A 16,911-nucleotide genomic window follows, 5' to 3' on the forward strand; every position below is an offset into this window, starting at 1 on the left:
ATTCATTCATTCAATCATATTTATTGAGCGCTTACTGTGTGCAGAGCACTGTACTAAGCGCTTGGGAAGTCCAAGTCGGCGACATATAGAGACAGTCCCTACCCAACAGTGGGCTCACAGTCTGGAAGACTCTTTCATTCATTCATTCAATCGTATTTATTGAGCGCTTACTGTGTGCAGAGCACTGTACTAAGCGCTTGGGAAGACCAAGTAGGCGACATATAGAGACGGTCCCTACCCAGCAGTGGGCTCACAGTCTGGAAGACTCTTTCATTCATTCATTCAATCGTATTTATTGAGCGCTTACTGTGTGCAGAGCACTTTACTAAGCGTTTGGGAAGTCCAAGTCGGCGACATACAGAGACGGTCCCTACCCGACAACGGGCTCACAGTCTAATCAGTCAGTCTATCGTATACAGTACCTGGAATATAGTAAGCGCTTAATACCATTAAAAAAAATAAACCCACAAAAATCCAGGGCTTAGAAGGGGAGACGGACAATGAAACAAAACATGTGGACGGGTGTCAAGTCATCAGAATAAATAGAAATAAAGCTAGATGCACTTCTGTGCCGGGCAGCGTACTGAGCGCTTTCCTAGAAGTCCTTGGTGCGGTCAGGTAAACCCGAGCGTGATGTTAAGCGTCAGAGCCGTAATAATAATAATAATGATGATGGCATTTATTAATCGTTTATAAATTTATTCATTAATTTATTAATTTATTAGGCCGCCAGGGACAAACCCCTTCCTCTCCTCCGACCACAAAATGGGTTTGTGGTTGGGAAGAGCCGGAGGCGGGAACCAGGGTTATCCTGGAGCTTCCAGGTGTGTCTCCGCAGAGAAATGAACCCTGGGTGGAACTGGCTCTAGGGCCTGTGGCCTTGGTGGGCCGTGGGTTGTTTTTGTTTGGTTTTATTAATAAAATAATAATAATAATAATTGATAATAATGACATTTATTAAGTGCTTACTATGTGCAAGTCCAGGAGGCCTTCCCAGACTGAGCCCCCTCCTTCCTCTCCCCATCCCCCTCGTCTTACCTCGTTCCCCTCCCCACAGCGTCTGTATATAGGTATATATGTTGGTACAGATTTATTACTCTATTTTATTTGTACATATTTATTCTATTTATTTTATTTTGTTAATATGTTTGGTTTTGTTCTCTGTCTCCCCCTTCTCGACTGTGAGCCCACTGTTGGGTAGGGACGGTCTCTAGATGTTGCCGACTTGGACTTCCCAAGCGCTTAGTACAGTGCTCTGCCCACAGTAAGCGCTCAATAAATACGATTGATTGATTTTGTTTGGTTTTAGTAATAATAATAATAATGGAATTTATTAAGTGCTTACTATGTGCAAGTCCAGGAGGCTTTCCCAGACTGAGCCCCCTCCTTCCTCTCCCCATCCCCCCCTGCCTTCCCTCCTTCCCCTCCCCACAGCATCTGTATATATGTATATATGTTTGTACGGATTCATTACTCTATTTGTACATATTTATTCTATTTATTTTATTTTGTTAATACGTTTTGTTTTGTTGTCTGTCTCCCCCTTCTCGACTGTGAGCCCGCTGTTGGGTTGGGACGGTCTCTAGATGTTGCCGACTTGGACTTCCCAAGTGCTTAGTCCAGTGCTCTGCACACAGTAAGCACTCAAAAAATACAATTGATTGATTGATTTTGTTTGGTTTTAATAATAATAATAATAATAATAATGGCATTTATTAAGTGCTTACTATGTGCAAGTCCAGGAGGCCTTCCCAGACTGAGCCCCCTCCTTCCTCTCCCTATCCCCCCCCGCCTTACCTCCTTCCCCTCCCCACAGCATCTGTATATATGTATATATGTTTGTACGGATTTATTACTCTATTTTATTTGTACATATTTATTCTATTTACTATATTTTGTTAATATGTTTTGTTTTGTTCTCTGTCTCCCCCTTCTCGACTGTGAGCCCGCCGTTGGGTAGGGACCGTCTCTAGATGTTGCCGACTTGGACTCCCCAAGCGCTTAGTCCAGTGCTCTGCCCACAGTAAGCGCTCAATAAATACGATTGATTGAGGCCCAGAGAAGCCAAGTGACTTGCCCAAGGTCACCCAGCAGACACGCGGAAGAGCCGGGATGAGAACCCAGGTCCTCGTTATTCCCAGGCCCGGGCTTTATCCGGCTAAGCCAAGCCGCCCGTCGGCTCGGCCGAGAAATTGGGTCGGAGGGAGAGGGGATGGTGTGGACGGCTGGGATTTGCTGTTAGATCTCCATTTTCCCGCTGCAGGGGAGCCGGGAAAAGAAAAATTCAGGGAGGAGGGTGTGCATTGTTGGGTTTGTTAAGGAATGTGACCCCTGCCCTCCCCCTTTCCCGCTTTACTGCCTGTCTTTGGAAAAACTACTCTCTCCCACCAACCCCAGTGCCTTAGCGGTTGGAGTTAAGTTGTAAACTTGTAATTCCACGATCTCAGGAAACCGAGTAAAGAGAACTTCCAAATGTCTTAAATGGGGTTGGGGGCCTGGATTTATTCTTTTTTTTTATTGTTATTCTTTCCCTGCGCTCTGATCACATCCCGCGCTTAGTCCAGTGCTCTGCACACGATAAGCGCTCAATAAATACGAATGAATGAATGAATCCCTTTCAATCTTCTAAAGGTTGTAAAAGGGTTGTATTTATCCTAGGTTGGAGGCTCTCTCTCCCCAGCCTAGCAAGCAGGAGGGATTTGGGTCTGTGATAATAATAAGAATAATAATAATGGCATTTATTAAGCGCTTACTATGTGCAAAGCACTGTTCTGAGTGCTGGGGAGGTTCCAAGGTGATCAGGTTGTCCCACGTGGGGCTCACAGTCTTCATCCCCGTTTTACAGATGAGGGAACTGAGGCCCAGAGAAGTCAAGTGACTTGTCCAAAGTCACACAGCCGACAATTGGCGGATCCGGGATGCGAGAAGCTACCTGACTAGTGGATAATAATAATAAGGATGGTATTTGTTAAGCGCTTAATATGTGCCAAGCACTGTGCTGGGGGGGATACAAGGTGATCGGGTTGACCCACGTGGGGCTCACAGTCTTTATCCCCATTTGACAGATGAGGTCACTGAGGCCCAGAGAAGTGAAGCGACTTGCCCAAAGTCACACAGCTGACAAGCGGCGGAGCCGGGATTAGAACCCACAACCCCTGACTCCCAAGCCCCGGGCTCTTTCCACTGAGCCATCATAATAATAATAATAATAATAATGGCATTTGTTAAGCGCTTACTATGTACAAAGCACTGTTCTAAGCACTGGGGGGATACAAGGTGATCAGGTTGTCTCCCGGGGGGCTCATAGTCTTCATCCCCATTTTACAGATGAGGTAACTGAGGCCCAGAGAATCAACCAATCAATCAATCGTATTTATTGAGCGCTTACTGTGTGCAGAGCACTGGACTAAGCGCTTGGGAAGTCCAAGTTGGCAACCTATAGAGACGGTCCCTACCCAACAGTGGGCTCACAGTCTAGAAGTGAAGTGACTTGCCCAAAGTCACACAACTAGCAGTTGGCGGAGCTGGGATTCATCTGTTCATTCAGTCGTATTTATTGAGCGCTTACTGTGTGCAGAGCACTGTACTGAGCGCTTGAACCCACACCCGATTGGAACCCATGACCTCCGACTCCAAATCAATCAATAGTATTTATTGAGCGCTTACTGGGTGCAGAGCACTGTACTAAGCGCTTGAAGCCCGGGCTCTCTCCACTGAGCCACACTGCTTCTCCAAGCGCTCACTATGTGCCAAGCACTGTTCTAAGCGCTGGTCGTCGAACGCCCACCCCGGCTCTTAGTAAGTACTGTAACTGAATAGAGAAACAGCGTGGCTCAGTGGAAAGAGCCCGGGCTCTGGAGTCAGCGGTCACGGGTTCGAGTCCTGGCTCCGCCACATGTCTGCTGTGTGACCTGGGGCAAGTCACTTCACTTCTCTGAGCCTCAGTGACCTCATCTGGAAAACGGGGATGAAGACTGGGAGCCCCCCGTGGGACAACCTGATCACTTTGTATCCCCCCCCCCCCAGCGCTTAGAACAGTGCTTTGCGCATAGTAAGCGCTTAACACATGCCAACGTTAATTAATTAATTACAGTTCCTGGCACATACTAAGCGCTTGACGTATTTGTAAAAGAAAGAAACGAGGGGGAAAAAAATGGGAAGCAGCTGGATACCATCTGCAAGTCGAAAATCACACATTCCTTGCTGAAAGCCCGTTTCCTCTGAGCCCGGTTTCTCCTGGTGTCAGATCCCCGAAAGGAGGAGAGAGCTATTTTCGTTCCCTGGACACGCGGGAATTTTCTTGGAATGGTCCTGAAGTCGGGATGCAACGTCCGACCTCCAAAAATCCGCCCCCGGAGACTCGGCCGGCCGGCTAGGAGTCACCCCCCTCCGTCTCCGGCCCTCCGGACGGGCTTTGGAGAGGACTTTGCGGTCAGAATAATAACAATAATAACAATAATGGCATTTATTAAGCGCTTACTATGTGCCAAGCACTGTTCTAAGCGCTGGAGAGGTTGCAAGGTGCTCAGGTTGTCCCCATTTTCAGTCCTCATCCCCGTTTTCCAGATGAGGGAACGGAGGCCCAGAGAAGTGAGGTGACTCGCCCAAAGTCGCACAGCTGACAGTTGGCGGAGCCGGGATTTGAACCCGTGACCTCCGACTCCAAAGCCCGGGCTCTTCCCACTGAGCCACGCTGCTTCTTAAGCGCTCACTATGTGCTAAGCACCAGGATCGATGCGAGGTCATCGGGGTGTCCCGCGGGGGGCTCACGGTCTTCACCCCCATTTGACAGATGAGGCCACCGAGGCCCGGAGAAGCGAGGCGCCTCACCCGGAGCCCCCCAGCTGGCAAGGGGCGGGGCCGGGATTAGAACCCGCGACCTTGGGATCTTGCCACCGCGAGTCGGGACGACAAAGGGCACCAGGAGGGAGAGTGGAATAGTGGGGATCTTTTTCGATTTTTAAATGGTATTTAAGCGCTTACTATATGTTGCCAATTTGTACTTCCCAAGCGCTTAGTACAGTGCTCTGCACATAGTAAGCGCTCAATAAATGTGATTGATGATGATGATGATGTGCCAGGCCTCTTGGAAGGGCTGTGTACTTTTTCAAGCGCTCAGTACAGTACTCAGCACAGGGGGAGTGATTGTGAGCTCCGTGGAGGCGAGGATTATGTCTACGAGCTCTGTATTGTCTTCCTCCTCACTCTTAATAGTAATAATAATAATGATAATAATGGCATTTATTAAGCACTTACTACGTGCAAAGCGCTGTTCTAAGCGCTGGGGAGGTAACAAGGTGATCAGGTTGTCCCACGTGGGGCTCACAGACTTCATCCCCATTTTACAGATGAGATAATAATAGTATTTATTAAGCGCTTACTATGTGCAAAGCACTGTTCGAAGCGCTGTGGAGGTTACAAGGTGATCAGGTTGTCCCACGGTGGGGGGCTCGCAGTCTTAATCCCCGTTTTACAGATGAGATAACTGAGGCCCAGAGAATAATAATAATAATAATAATAATAATGGCATTTATTAAGCGCTTACTATGTGCAAAGCACTGTTCTAAGCGCTGGGGAGGTTACAAAGCGATGGGGTTGTCCCACGAGGGGCTCACAGTCTTCATCCCCATTTTCCAGATGAGGTCACTGAGGCCCAGAGAAGTGAAGTGACTTGCCCAAAGTCACCCCGCTGATAAGTGGCGGAGCCGGGATTTGAACCCGTGACCTCTGACTCCAAAGACTGGGTTCTTTCCACTGAGCCACGCTGCTTAATACAGTGCCCTGTATTCAGTAGGCGCTCAATAAGTGCCACTACAGGGCCCTAAAGCCACCCAGGGATGTCTGTTCTTCTTTTCACTGAGTAGTGTAGCTCAGTGGAAAGAGCCCGGGCTTTGGAGTCAGAGGTGATGGGTTCAAATCCCGACTCCGCCAATTGTCAGCCGTGTGACTTTGGGCAAATCACTTCGCTTCTCTGTGCCTCAGTTCCCTCATCTGTAAAACGGGGATGAAGACTGTGAGCCCCACGGGGGACAACCTGATCACCTTGTATCCCCCCAGCGCTTAGAACAGTGCTTTGCACATAGTAAGCGCTTAGTAGATGCCATCATTATCATTATTATTATTCTCTGTGCCTCAGTTCCCTCACCTGTAAAATGGGGATGAAGACTGTGAGCCCCACGTGGGACAACGTGATCACCTTGTATCCCCCCAGCGCTTAGAACAGTGCTTTGCACGTAGTAAGCTCTTAGTAAATACCATCATTGTCATTATTATTCTCTGCACCTCAGTTCCCTCATCTGTAAAATGGGGATGAAGACTGTGAGCCCCCCGTGGGACAACCTGATCACCTTGTATCCCCCCAGCGTTTAGAACAGTGCTTTGCACATAGTAAGCGCTTAATAAATGCCATCATTATCATTATTATTCCCAAGCGCTTAGTACAGTGCTGTGCACCCAAAAAGCGCTCAATAAATACGATTGAATGAATGAATGAATGAATTATTATTATTCTCTGTGCCTCAGTTCCCTCATCGGTAAAATGGGGATGAAGACTGTGAACCCCCCGTGGGACAACCTGATCACCTTGTATCCCCTCAGCGCTTAGAACAGTGCTTTGCACATAGTAAGCGCTTAGTAAATACCATCATTGTCATTATTATTCTCTGCACCTCAGTTCCCTCATCTGTAAATGGGGATGAAGACTGTGAGCCCCCCGTGGGACCACCTGATCACCTTGTATCCCCCCAGCACTTAGAACAGTGCTTTGCACATAGTAAGCGCTTAATAAATACCATCATTATCATTATTATTATTCTCTGTGCCTCAGTTCCCTCACCTGTAAAATGGGGATTAAGACTGTGAGCCCCACGTGGGACAACCTGATCCCCTTGTATCCCCCCAGCGCTTAGAACAGTGCTTTGAACATAGTAAGCGCTTAATAAATACCATCATTATCATTATTCTTCCCAAGCGCTTAGTACAGTGCTCTGCACCCAGTAAGCGCTCAATAAATACGATTGAATGAATGAATTATTATTATTCTCTGTGCCTCAGTTCCCTCATCTGTAAAATGGGGATGAAGACTGTGAGCCCCACGTGGGACAACCTGATCACCTTGTATCCCCCCAGCGCTTAGAACAGTGCTTTGCACATAGTAAGCGCTTAATAAATACTGTCATTATCATTATTACTATTCTCTGTGCCTCAGTTCCCTCATCTGTAAAATGGGGATGAAGACTGTGAGCCCCCCGTGGGACAACTTGATCACCTTGTATCCCCCCCAGTGCTTAGAACAGTGCTTTGCACATAGTAAGCGCTGAACAAATAGCATTATTATTATTTTCCTGAAAGATGTTGTGTGAGTTGGGCTGTCAGTTAAGAGGATCCCTACTGTCTGCCCGCCCCCCCCCACAAGCAGACGTGTGGCAGAGTCAGGATTCGAACCCAGGTCCTCCTCACTCCCAGGCCCCGGGCGCTACCCACGCTGCTTCCGGCTGCTTAGTACAGTGCCTGGCACAGAGTCAGCGCCTTAACAAATATCAGAGGTCATGGGTTCAAATCCCCACTCTGCCAATTGCCAGCTGTGTGACTTTGGGCAAGTCACTTAACGTCTCTGGGCCTCAGTTACCTCATCTGGAAAATGGGGATTAAGACTGTGAGCCCCCCGTGGGACAACCTGATCACCTTGTTAACCTCCCCAGTGCTTAAAACAGTGCTTTGCACATAGTAATCAATCAATAGCAAGCGCTTAATAAAAAATGCCATTATTATTATTATTCCAAACAGGAGTGTCGTTTTTAAGTGCTTTGAGAGGAATCCTGGAGAGCGGGAAGTTACATTCCTCGCTGGGGGCGAGGCAGATTTGGGGGGGAGCGCTCAGCGGGCGAGTCCGGCCCCCGAAACCGGAGACGACGACGGTTTGGCCGGCGAGGGCCAGCGATCTGCGAGGCGTAGGGATTGCTGGGGGCGTCTGGAAACCGTCAATCTGTGAGAGGAGTGGCGTCTCTCACAGCGGCCCCCTCCTCCCCACCCTCGGTGTTGACCGTTCCTTCTTCTGCAGGGGGGCATGGGGATCGGCCCGGCCCCAAACCAGAGCGGCATTCTTGGAATTCCCAGAATTCCCAGATATTCCCTCAGGTGTGGGAAAGTGAGGGGAGCCTCCCTCTCCACTGCCCCGGCCGCATCCGCTGCTGCTCCCCGGCACGTCCGCTTTCTCAGTCAATCAATCAATCAATCAATCAATTGTATTTATTGAGCGCTTACTGTGTGCAGAGCACTGTACTAAGCGCTTGGGAAGTCCAAGTTGGCAACATCTAGAGACGGTCCCTACCCAACAGCGGGCTCACAGTCTAAAAGGGGGAGACAATGAACAAAACCAAACATACTAACAAAATAAAATAAATAGAATAGATATGTACAAGTAAAATAAATCAATCAATAAATAGAGTAATAAATCTGTACAAACATATATCCATATATACAGGTGCTGTGGGGAAGGGATGGAGAGGGGGACGAGGAGGAGAGGAAGGAAGGGGCTCAGTCTGGGAAGGCCTCCTGGAGGAGGGGAGCTCTCGACTGTCAGCTCGTTGGCGGGGAATAATAATAATAATAATAATAATGATGATGGTATTTGTTAAGCGCTTACTATGTTCAAAGCACTGTTCTAAGCACTGGAGAGATTACAAGGTGCTCAAGTTGTCCCACGGGGGGCTCACAATCTTAATCCCCATTTTCCAGATGAGTTAACTGAGGCCCAGAGAAGTGAAGTGACTTGCCCAAAGTCACCCAGCTGACAAGGGGCAGAGCTGGGATTTGAACCCACCACCTCTGACTCCAAAGCCCGGGCTCTTTCCACTGAGCCACGCTGCTTCTCTATGCGCCTGTACAACTTGTACTTCCCAAGCGCTTAGTCCAGTGCTCTGCACACAGTAAGCGCTCAATAAATACGATTGATTGATTGATTGTCCTCTCGGAGAAGCAGCGTGGCTCAGTGGAAAGAGCCCGGATGAAACCCCATTTCTCAGACGAGGGAACTGAGGCCCAGAGAAGTGAAGCGCCTTGCCCCAAGTCGCCCAGCTGACAAGCGGCGGAGCCGGGATTAGAACCCACGACCTCCTGATTCCCCAGCCGGGCTCTTTCCGCCGAGCCACACGCGGTTGGAGCCGGGGGTGGGCCCCGGGGGGGGCGAGTTTTGAACCCGAGGCCGGAGGGACTCGGTCCCCGACGTAACGTCAGCTCTGTTTCCGCCGCAGACGTACTCGGGCCTGTTCTGCGTCGTCATCAACCCTTACAAGAACCTGCCCATTTACTCCGAGAACATCATCGAGATGTACCGGGGGAGGAAGCGGCACGAGATGCCGCCCCACATCTACGCCATCTCCGAGTCGGCTTACCGCAGCATGCTGCAAGGTGAGGGGGGACCGGGGCCGCCCCGACGGCTCCGGCTCCTTCGGGACGGGCGCTGGGATCGGGAATTCCTTCCAGGGTCAAGACGGGTGGGGCGGTTGACGGGCGTCTGGATAATAATAATAATAACGATGGCATTTATTAAGGCACAGGTAAGCTAAATAGAGTCATAAATATGTACAAACATATATACATGTAATAATAATAATAGTGATGGCGTTTATTAAGCGCTTACTATGTACAAAGCACTGTTGTAAGCGCTGGGGAGGTTACAGGGTGATCAGGTTGTCCCACTGGGGGCTCCCAGCCTTAATCCCCATTTTCCAGATGAGGTCACTGAGGCCCAGAGAAGGGAAGCGACTCGCCCGAAGTCAACGTCTAGAGACGGTCCCTACCCAGCAGTGGGCTCGCAGTCTAGAAGGGGGAGACGGATGACAAATCAAAACATGTAAACCAAGTAAAATAAATAGAATAAATAGGTACAGGTAAAATAGAGTAATAAATATGCACAAACATGTATACATGTAATAATAATAATAATGATGGCATTTGTTAAGCGCTTACTATGTGCAAAGTGCCGTTCTAAGCGCTGGGGAGATTACAGGGTGATCAGGTTGTCCCACAGGGGGGCTCACAGTCTAGAAGGGGGAGACGGACGACAAATCAAAACATATAAACCAAATAAAATAAATAGAATAAATAGGTACAGGTAAAATAAATAGAGCAATAAATATGTACAAACATATATACATGTAATGATAATAATGATGGCATTTGTTAAGCGCTTACTATGTGCAAAGCACTGTTCTAAGCGCTGGGGAGGTTACAGGGTGATCAAGTTGCCCCACGGGGGGCTCACACTCTAGAAGGGGGAGACGGACAACAAATCAAACCATATAAACCAAATAAAATAAATAGAATAAATAGTTCTGTTCTAAGCACTGGGGAGGTTACAAGGTGATCAGGTTGTCCCTTGGGGAGCTCACAGTCTTCATCCCCATTTTCCAGATGAGGTAACTGAGGCACAGAGAAGTGAAGTGACTCATCCAGTGTCACACGGCAGACAAATGGTGGAGCCGGGATTGGACTAATAATAATGATAATGGCATTTATTAAGCGCTTACTACATGCAAAGATCTGTTCTAAACACTGGGGAGGTTACAAGGTGATCAGGTTGTCCCACGGGGGGCTCACAGTCTAGAAGGGGGAGATGGACAACAGATCAAAACATATAAACCACATAAAATAAATAGAATAAATAGGTACAGGTAAAATAGAGTAATAAATATGTACAAACATATATACATGTAATAATAATAATGATGGCATTTATTAAGCGCTTACTATGTGCAAAGCACTGTTCTAAGCGCTGGGGAGGTTACAGGGTGATCAGGTTGTCCCACGGGGAGCTCACAGTCTAGAAGGGGGAGACGGACAACAGATCAAAACATATAAACCAAATAAAATAAATAGAATAAATAGGCACAGGTAAAATAGAGTAAAAAATATGTACAAACATATATACATGTAATAATAATAATAATGATGGCATTTATTAAGCGCTTACTATGTGCAAAGCACTGTTCTAAGCGCTGGGGAGGTTACAGGGTGATCACGTTGTCCCACGGGGGGCTCACAGTCTAGAAGGGGGAGACGGACAACAGATCAAAGCATATAAACCAAATAAAATAAATAGAATAAATGGGTACAGGTAAAATAAATATAGTAGTAAATATGCATAAACATATATACATGTAATGATAATAATAATGATGGCATTTATTAAGCGCTTACTGTGTGCAAAGCACTGTTCTAAGCGCTGGGGAGGTTACAGGGTGATCAGGTTGTCCCACGGGGGGCTCACAGTCTAGAAGGGGGAGACGGACAACAGATCAAAACATATAAACCAAATAAAATAAACAGAATAAATATGTACAGGTAAAATGAATAGAGTAATAAATATGTACAAACATATATACATGTAATAGTAATGATAGCATTTATTAAGCGCTTACTATGTGCAAAGCTCTGGGGAGGTTACAGGGTGATCAGGTTGTCCCACGGGGGGCTCACAGTCTAGAAGGGGGAGACGGACAACAAATCAAAACATATAAACCAAATAAAATAAATAGAATAAATAGGTACAGGTAAAATAGAGTAATAAATATGTACAAACATATATACGTATAATAATAATGATGGCATTTGTTAAGCGCTTACTATGTGCTCTAAGTGCTGGGGAGGTTACAAGGTGATCGGGTTGTCCCACGGGGGGTTCACAGTCTTAATCCCCATTTGACAGATGAGGGAACTGAGGCACGGAGAAGTGAAGTGACTTGCCCAAAGTCACCCAGCTGACAATTGGCCGAGTCAGGATTTGAACCCATGACCTCTGACTCCAAAGCCCGGGCTCTCTCCTCTGAGCCACGCTGCTTCTCTATGCCCTCCCGCGTGATGCAGTTGGCCAGAGCCCAGCCTGGAAATCACAAGGTCGTGGGTTCTAATTCCAGCTCGGCCGCTTGTCTGCTGTGTGGCTTCGGGCAAGTCATTTCACTTCTCTGTGCCTCAGTCCCCTCACCTGGAAAATGGGGATGAAGACTCGGAGCCCCACGTGGGACAACCTGATTATCTTGTGTCCCCCGCAGCGCTTAGAACAGTGCTTGGCACATAGTAAGCGCTTAACAAACATCATCATAATTATTATTATTATTATTCTCTGGGCCTCAGTTCTCTCATCTGGAAATGGGGATTAAGAGTGGGAGTCCCTTGAGGGATTGGGCCCAACCTGATTTGCTTTTATCCACCCCAGCGCTTAGAACAGTGCTTGGCACATAGTAAGTGTTTAACAAATGTCATAATAATAATAATAATAATGAAGATGACATTTATTAAGCACTTCCTATGTGCCAAGCACTGTTCTAAGCGCTGGGGAGGTTACAGGGTGATCAGGTTGTCCTGTGTGGGGCTCACAGTCTTAATCCCCATTTTACAGATGAGGTAACTGAGGCACAGAGAAGTTAAGTGAGTTGCCCAAAGTCACACAGCTGAAAGTGGGCAGAGCCGGGATTTGAACCCATAACTTCTGACTCTAAAGCCCGGGCTCTTTCCACTGAGCGATGCTGCTTATTATTATTCTTATTCTCTGGGCCTCAGTTCCCTCATCTGAAAATGGGGATTAAGAGTGGGCGTCCCTTGAGGGATTGGGACCAACCTGATTTGCTTTTATCCACCCCAGCGCTTACAACAGTGCTTGGCACATAGTAAGCGCTTAACAAATGTCATTATTATTATTATTATTATTATTATTATTATTATTATTGTTATTATTATTATTCTTTGGGCCTCAGTTCCCTCATCTGGAAATGGGGATTAAGAGTGGGCGTCCCTTGAGGGATTGGGCCCAACCTGATTTGGTTTTATTCACCTCAGCGCTTAGAACATTGCTAGGCACATAGTAAGCGCTTAACAAATGTCATTATTATTATTATTATTATTATTCTTTGGGCCTCAGTTCCCTCATCTGGAAGTGGGGAATAAGAGTGGGTGTCCCTTGAGGGATTGGGCCCAACCTGATTTGCTTTTATCCACCCCAATGCTTAGAACATTGCTAGGCACATAGTAAGCGCTTAACAAATGTCATTATTATTATTATTATTATTGTTGTTGTTGTTATTATTATTATTATTCTTTGGGCCTCAGTTCCCTCATCTGGAAATGGGGATTAAGAGTGGGCGTCCCTTGAGGGATTGGGCCCAACCTGATTTGGTTTTATTCACCTCAGCGCTTAGAACATTGCTAGGCACATAGTAAGCGCTTAACAAATGTCATTATTATTATTATTATTATTGTTATTATTATTCTTTGGGCCTCAGTTCCCTCATCTGGAAGTGGGGAATAAGAGTGGGTGTCCCTTGAGGGATTGGGCCCAACCTGATTTGCTTTTATCCACCCCAATGCTTAGAACATTGCTAGGCACATAGTAAGCGCTTAACAAATGTCATTATTATTATTATTATTATTATTGTTGTTGTTGTTATTATTATTATTATTCTTTGGGCCTCAGTTCCCTCATCTGGAAGTGGGGATTAAGAGTGGGCGTCCCTTGAGGGATTGGGCCCAACCTGATTTGCTTTTATCCACCCCAGCGCTTAGAACATTGCTAGGCACATAGTAAGCGCTTAACAAATGTCATTATTATTATTATTATTATTATTATTATTATTATTATTATGCTTTGGGCCTCAGTTCCCTCATCTGGAAGTGGGGATTAAGAGTGGGCATCCCTTGAGGGATTGGGCCCAAACTGATTTGCTTTTATCCACCCCAGCGCTTAGAACAGTGCTAGGCACATAGTAAGCACTTAACAAATGTCATTATTATCATTATTGCTATAATAATAATGATAATAATAATAATAATAATAATTATTATTATTATTATTCTTTGGGCCTCAGTTCCTTCATCTGGAAGTGGGGATTAAGAGCGGGCGTCCCTTGAGGGATTGGGCCCAACCTGATTTGCTTTTATCCACCCCAGCGCTTAGAACATTGCTAGGCACATAGTAAGCGCTTAACAAATGTCATTATTATTATTATTATTGCTGTTATTATTATTATTATTCTTTGGGCCTCAGTTCCCTCATCTGGAAGTGGGGATTAAGAGCGGGTGTCCCTTGAGGGATTGGGCCCAACCTGATTTGCTTTTATCCACCCCAGCGCTTAGTACAGCGCCTGGCGCACAGTAAGCGCTTAACAAATGCCGTAATTATTGTTGTTATTATAATTATTGTTGTTATTATTATCCAAGAAGCCCACCCCAGGCCAACAACCCCCATTTTGCCGGTGAGGAAACTGAGGCCCAGAGAAGTGAGGCGACTTCCCCAAAGTCACACAGCGGGCAGGTGGCAGAGCCGGAATTGGAACCCAGGTCTTCTGACTTCTAGGCCCTTCGGGTAGATCCAGTAGTGGCCTCATTGATTTATATTAACGCCTCTCTCCTCCGCTAGACTGTAAGCTCATTGTGGGCAGGGAATGTGACGGTTTATTGTTGTATTGTACTCCCCTAAGCGCTTTGTACAGTGCTCGGCACACAGTAAGCGCTCAATAAATCCGAATGAATGAATGGTACTTATGTTCTTGATTCCTTAATCAAATCATTCATTCATTCAGTCATATTTATTGAGCGCTTACCGTGTGCAGAGCACTGGACTACAGAGAAGCAGCGTGGCTCGGTGGAAAAGAGCCCGGGCTTTGGAGTCAGAGGTCATGGGTTCAAATTCCGGCTCCGCCAATTATCAGCTGGGTGACTTTGGGCAAGTCACTCGACTTCTCCGGGCCTCAGTTCCCTCGTCTGGAAAATGGGAATGAAGACTGTGAGCCCCCCGTGGGACAACCTGATCACCTTGAAACCTCCCCAGCGCTTAGAACAGTGCTCTGCACTTGGTAAGCGCTTAATAAATGCCATCTTTATTATTATTATTATTATTGGGAAGTACAAGGCGGCAACGTATAGAGTCGGTCCCTACCCAACAACGGGCTCACAGTCTTGAAGTCTGAATCAGTCAGTAAGTGGTTCTTATTGAGCACTGACTGTATGCAGAGCACTGTACTAAGCGCCTGGGAGAATGCAACAGAGTTGGAAGACACAGTCCTTGCCCACGGGGAGCTTAGAGTCTAGAGGGGTGAAACCCCGCGATCCAAACGAGCCTCGGGAGTGGAGACGGATGTATCGCCGGGATTTGACTTCCTTTAGACTTTTGGGTCGTAAATTGGGATCCGGGCCAGAGCCTCTGGAAAAGTCATCCGGACTTCCCTCCCGCACTTGACCCCAAAACCGTAAAGTCTCTAAACTTGTGTTGAACCTCTGGAAAAGCCATTGAAACCGTTAAATCATCACGCAGACTAAACCGGGGAAGCGTTAGGGGGTGATGTTCTATTCATCCATTCATTCAGTCCTATTTATTGAGCGCTTACTGTGTGCAGAGCATGGGACTGAGTGCTTGGGAAGTACAAATCCCAATTAGGAGAAATTGGAAGTAGAAATACAAATTTCTAGACTGTGAGCCCACTGTTGGGTCGGGACCATCTCTATATGTTACCAACTTGTACTTCCCAAGCGCTAAGTACAGTGCTCTGCACACAGTAAGTGCTCAATAAATACGATTGAATGAATGAATGAACAAATCAATAACAGAGATGGTCCCTCCCCGACAGCAGGCTCACAGTCTAGGAGGGGGGAGGCAGGCAACAAAACAAAACAAATAAACAAGTTATGAAGAAGCAGCGTGGCTCAGTGGAAAGATCCCGAGCTTGGGAGTCAGAGGTTGTGGGTTCTCATCCCGGCTCCGCCGCTTTCATTCATTCATTCGATCGTATTTATTGAGCGCTTACTGTGTGCAGAGCACTGGACTAAGCGCTTGGGAAGTACAAGTTGGCAACATCTAGAGACGGTCCCTACCCAAGAACGGGCTCACGGTCTAGAAGGCGGAGATGGACGACGAAACGAAACATGTGGACGGGTGTCAAGTCACCAAAATAAATAAAAATAAAGCTAGATGCACATCATTAACAAAATAAATAGAACAGTAAATATGGACAAGTCAAATAAATAGAGTCATAAATCTGGGCAAACATCTATACAGGGGCTGTGGGGAGGGGAAGGAGGTAGGGTGGAGGGGATGGGGACGGGGAGAGGAAAAAGGGGGCTTAGTCTGGGAAGGCCTCCTGGAGGAGGTGAGCTCTCAGTAGGGATTTGAAGGGGGGAAGAGAGCCAGCTTGGTGGATGTGCGGAGAAAGGGCATTCCGGGCCAGGGGGAGGACGGGGGCCGGGGGTCGATGGCGGGACGGGCGAGAACGAGGCCTGGTGAGGAGGTGAGCGGCGGCAGAGGAGCGGAGGGTGCGGGCCGGGCCGGAGAAGGACAGAAGGGAGGGGAGGTAGGAGGGGGCCAGGGAATGGATGGACAGCCTGGAAGCCCAGAGTGAGGAATTTTGGCCTGATGCGTAGGTTGACTGGTAGCCACTGGAGATTTTTGAGGAGGGGAGTGACATGCCCAGAGCGTTTGTGCACAAAGATGATCTGGGCAGCGGCGTGAAGTCTAGACTGGAGCGCAGAGAGACAGGAGGATGGGAGATCGGAGAGGAGGCCGATGCAGTCATCCAGGCGGGACAGGATGAGAGATTGAACCAGCAGGGTAGCCGTTTGGATGGAGAGGAAAGGGCGGATCTTAGCGATGTGGCGGAGTTGAGGCCGGCAGTTTTTGGTGACGGGTCGGATGTGAGGGGTGAACGAGAGAGCGGAGTCGAGGATGACACCGAGGTCGCGGGCTTGTGAGACGGGAAGGATGGTAGTGCCGTCAACAGTGATGGGAAAGTCAGGGAGAGGACAAGGTTTGGGAGGGAAGAGAAGGAGCTCAGTCTTGGACATGTTGAGTTTTAGATGGCGGGCAGACATCCAGATGGAGATGTCCTGGAGGTAGGAGGAGACACGAGCCTGAAGGGAGGGAGAGAA

The 16,911-nt window shown here is 47.5% G+C and overlaps 1 protein-coding gene across 4 annotated transcripts in view; it reads left to right on the forward strand.

The window, feature by feature from the left end:
- The window catches only part of MYH10 (myosin heavy chain 10), a 190,592-nt gene that overhangs the window by 27,476 nt on the left and 146,205 nt on the right, over window positions 1-16,911 (forward strand). For all 4 annotated transcript variants that reach the window (XM_038749864.1, XM_038749866.1, XM_038749865.1 and 1 more), the window contains exon 3: window positions 9,252-9,408. In XM_038749864.1, the coding sequence (XP_038605792.1) occupies window positions 9,252-9,408 (157 nt within the window). The remainder of the gene's footprint in view (window positions 1-9,251; window positions 9,409-16,911) is intronic.

The sequence above is a fragment of the Tachyglossus aculeatus genome, chromosome 8 (genome assembly GCF_015852505.1).
Source record: "Tachyglossus aculeatus isolate mTacAcu1 chromosome 8, mTacAcu1.pri, whole genome shotgun sequence".
NCBI lineage: Eukaryota > Metazoa > Chordata > Mammalia > Monotremata > Tachyglossidae > Tachyglossus > Tachyglossus aculeatus.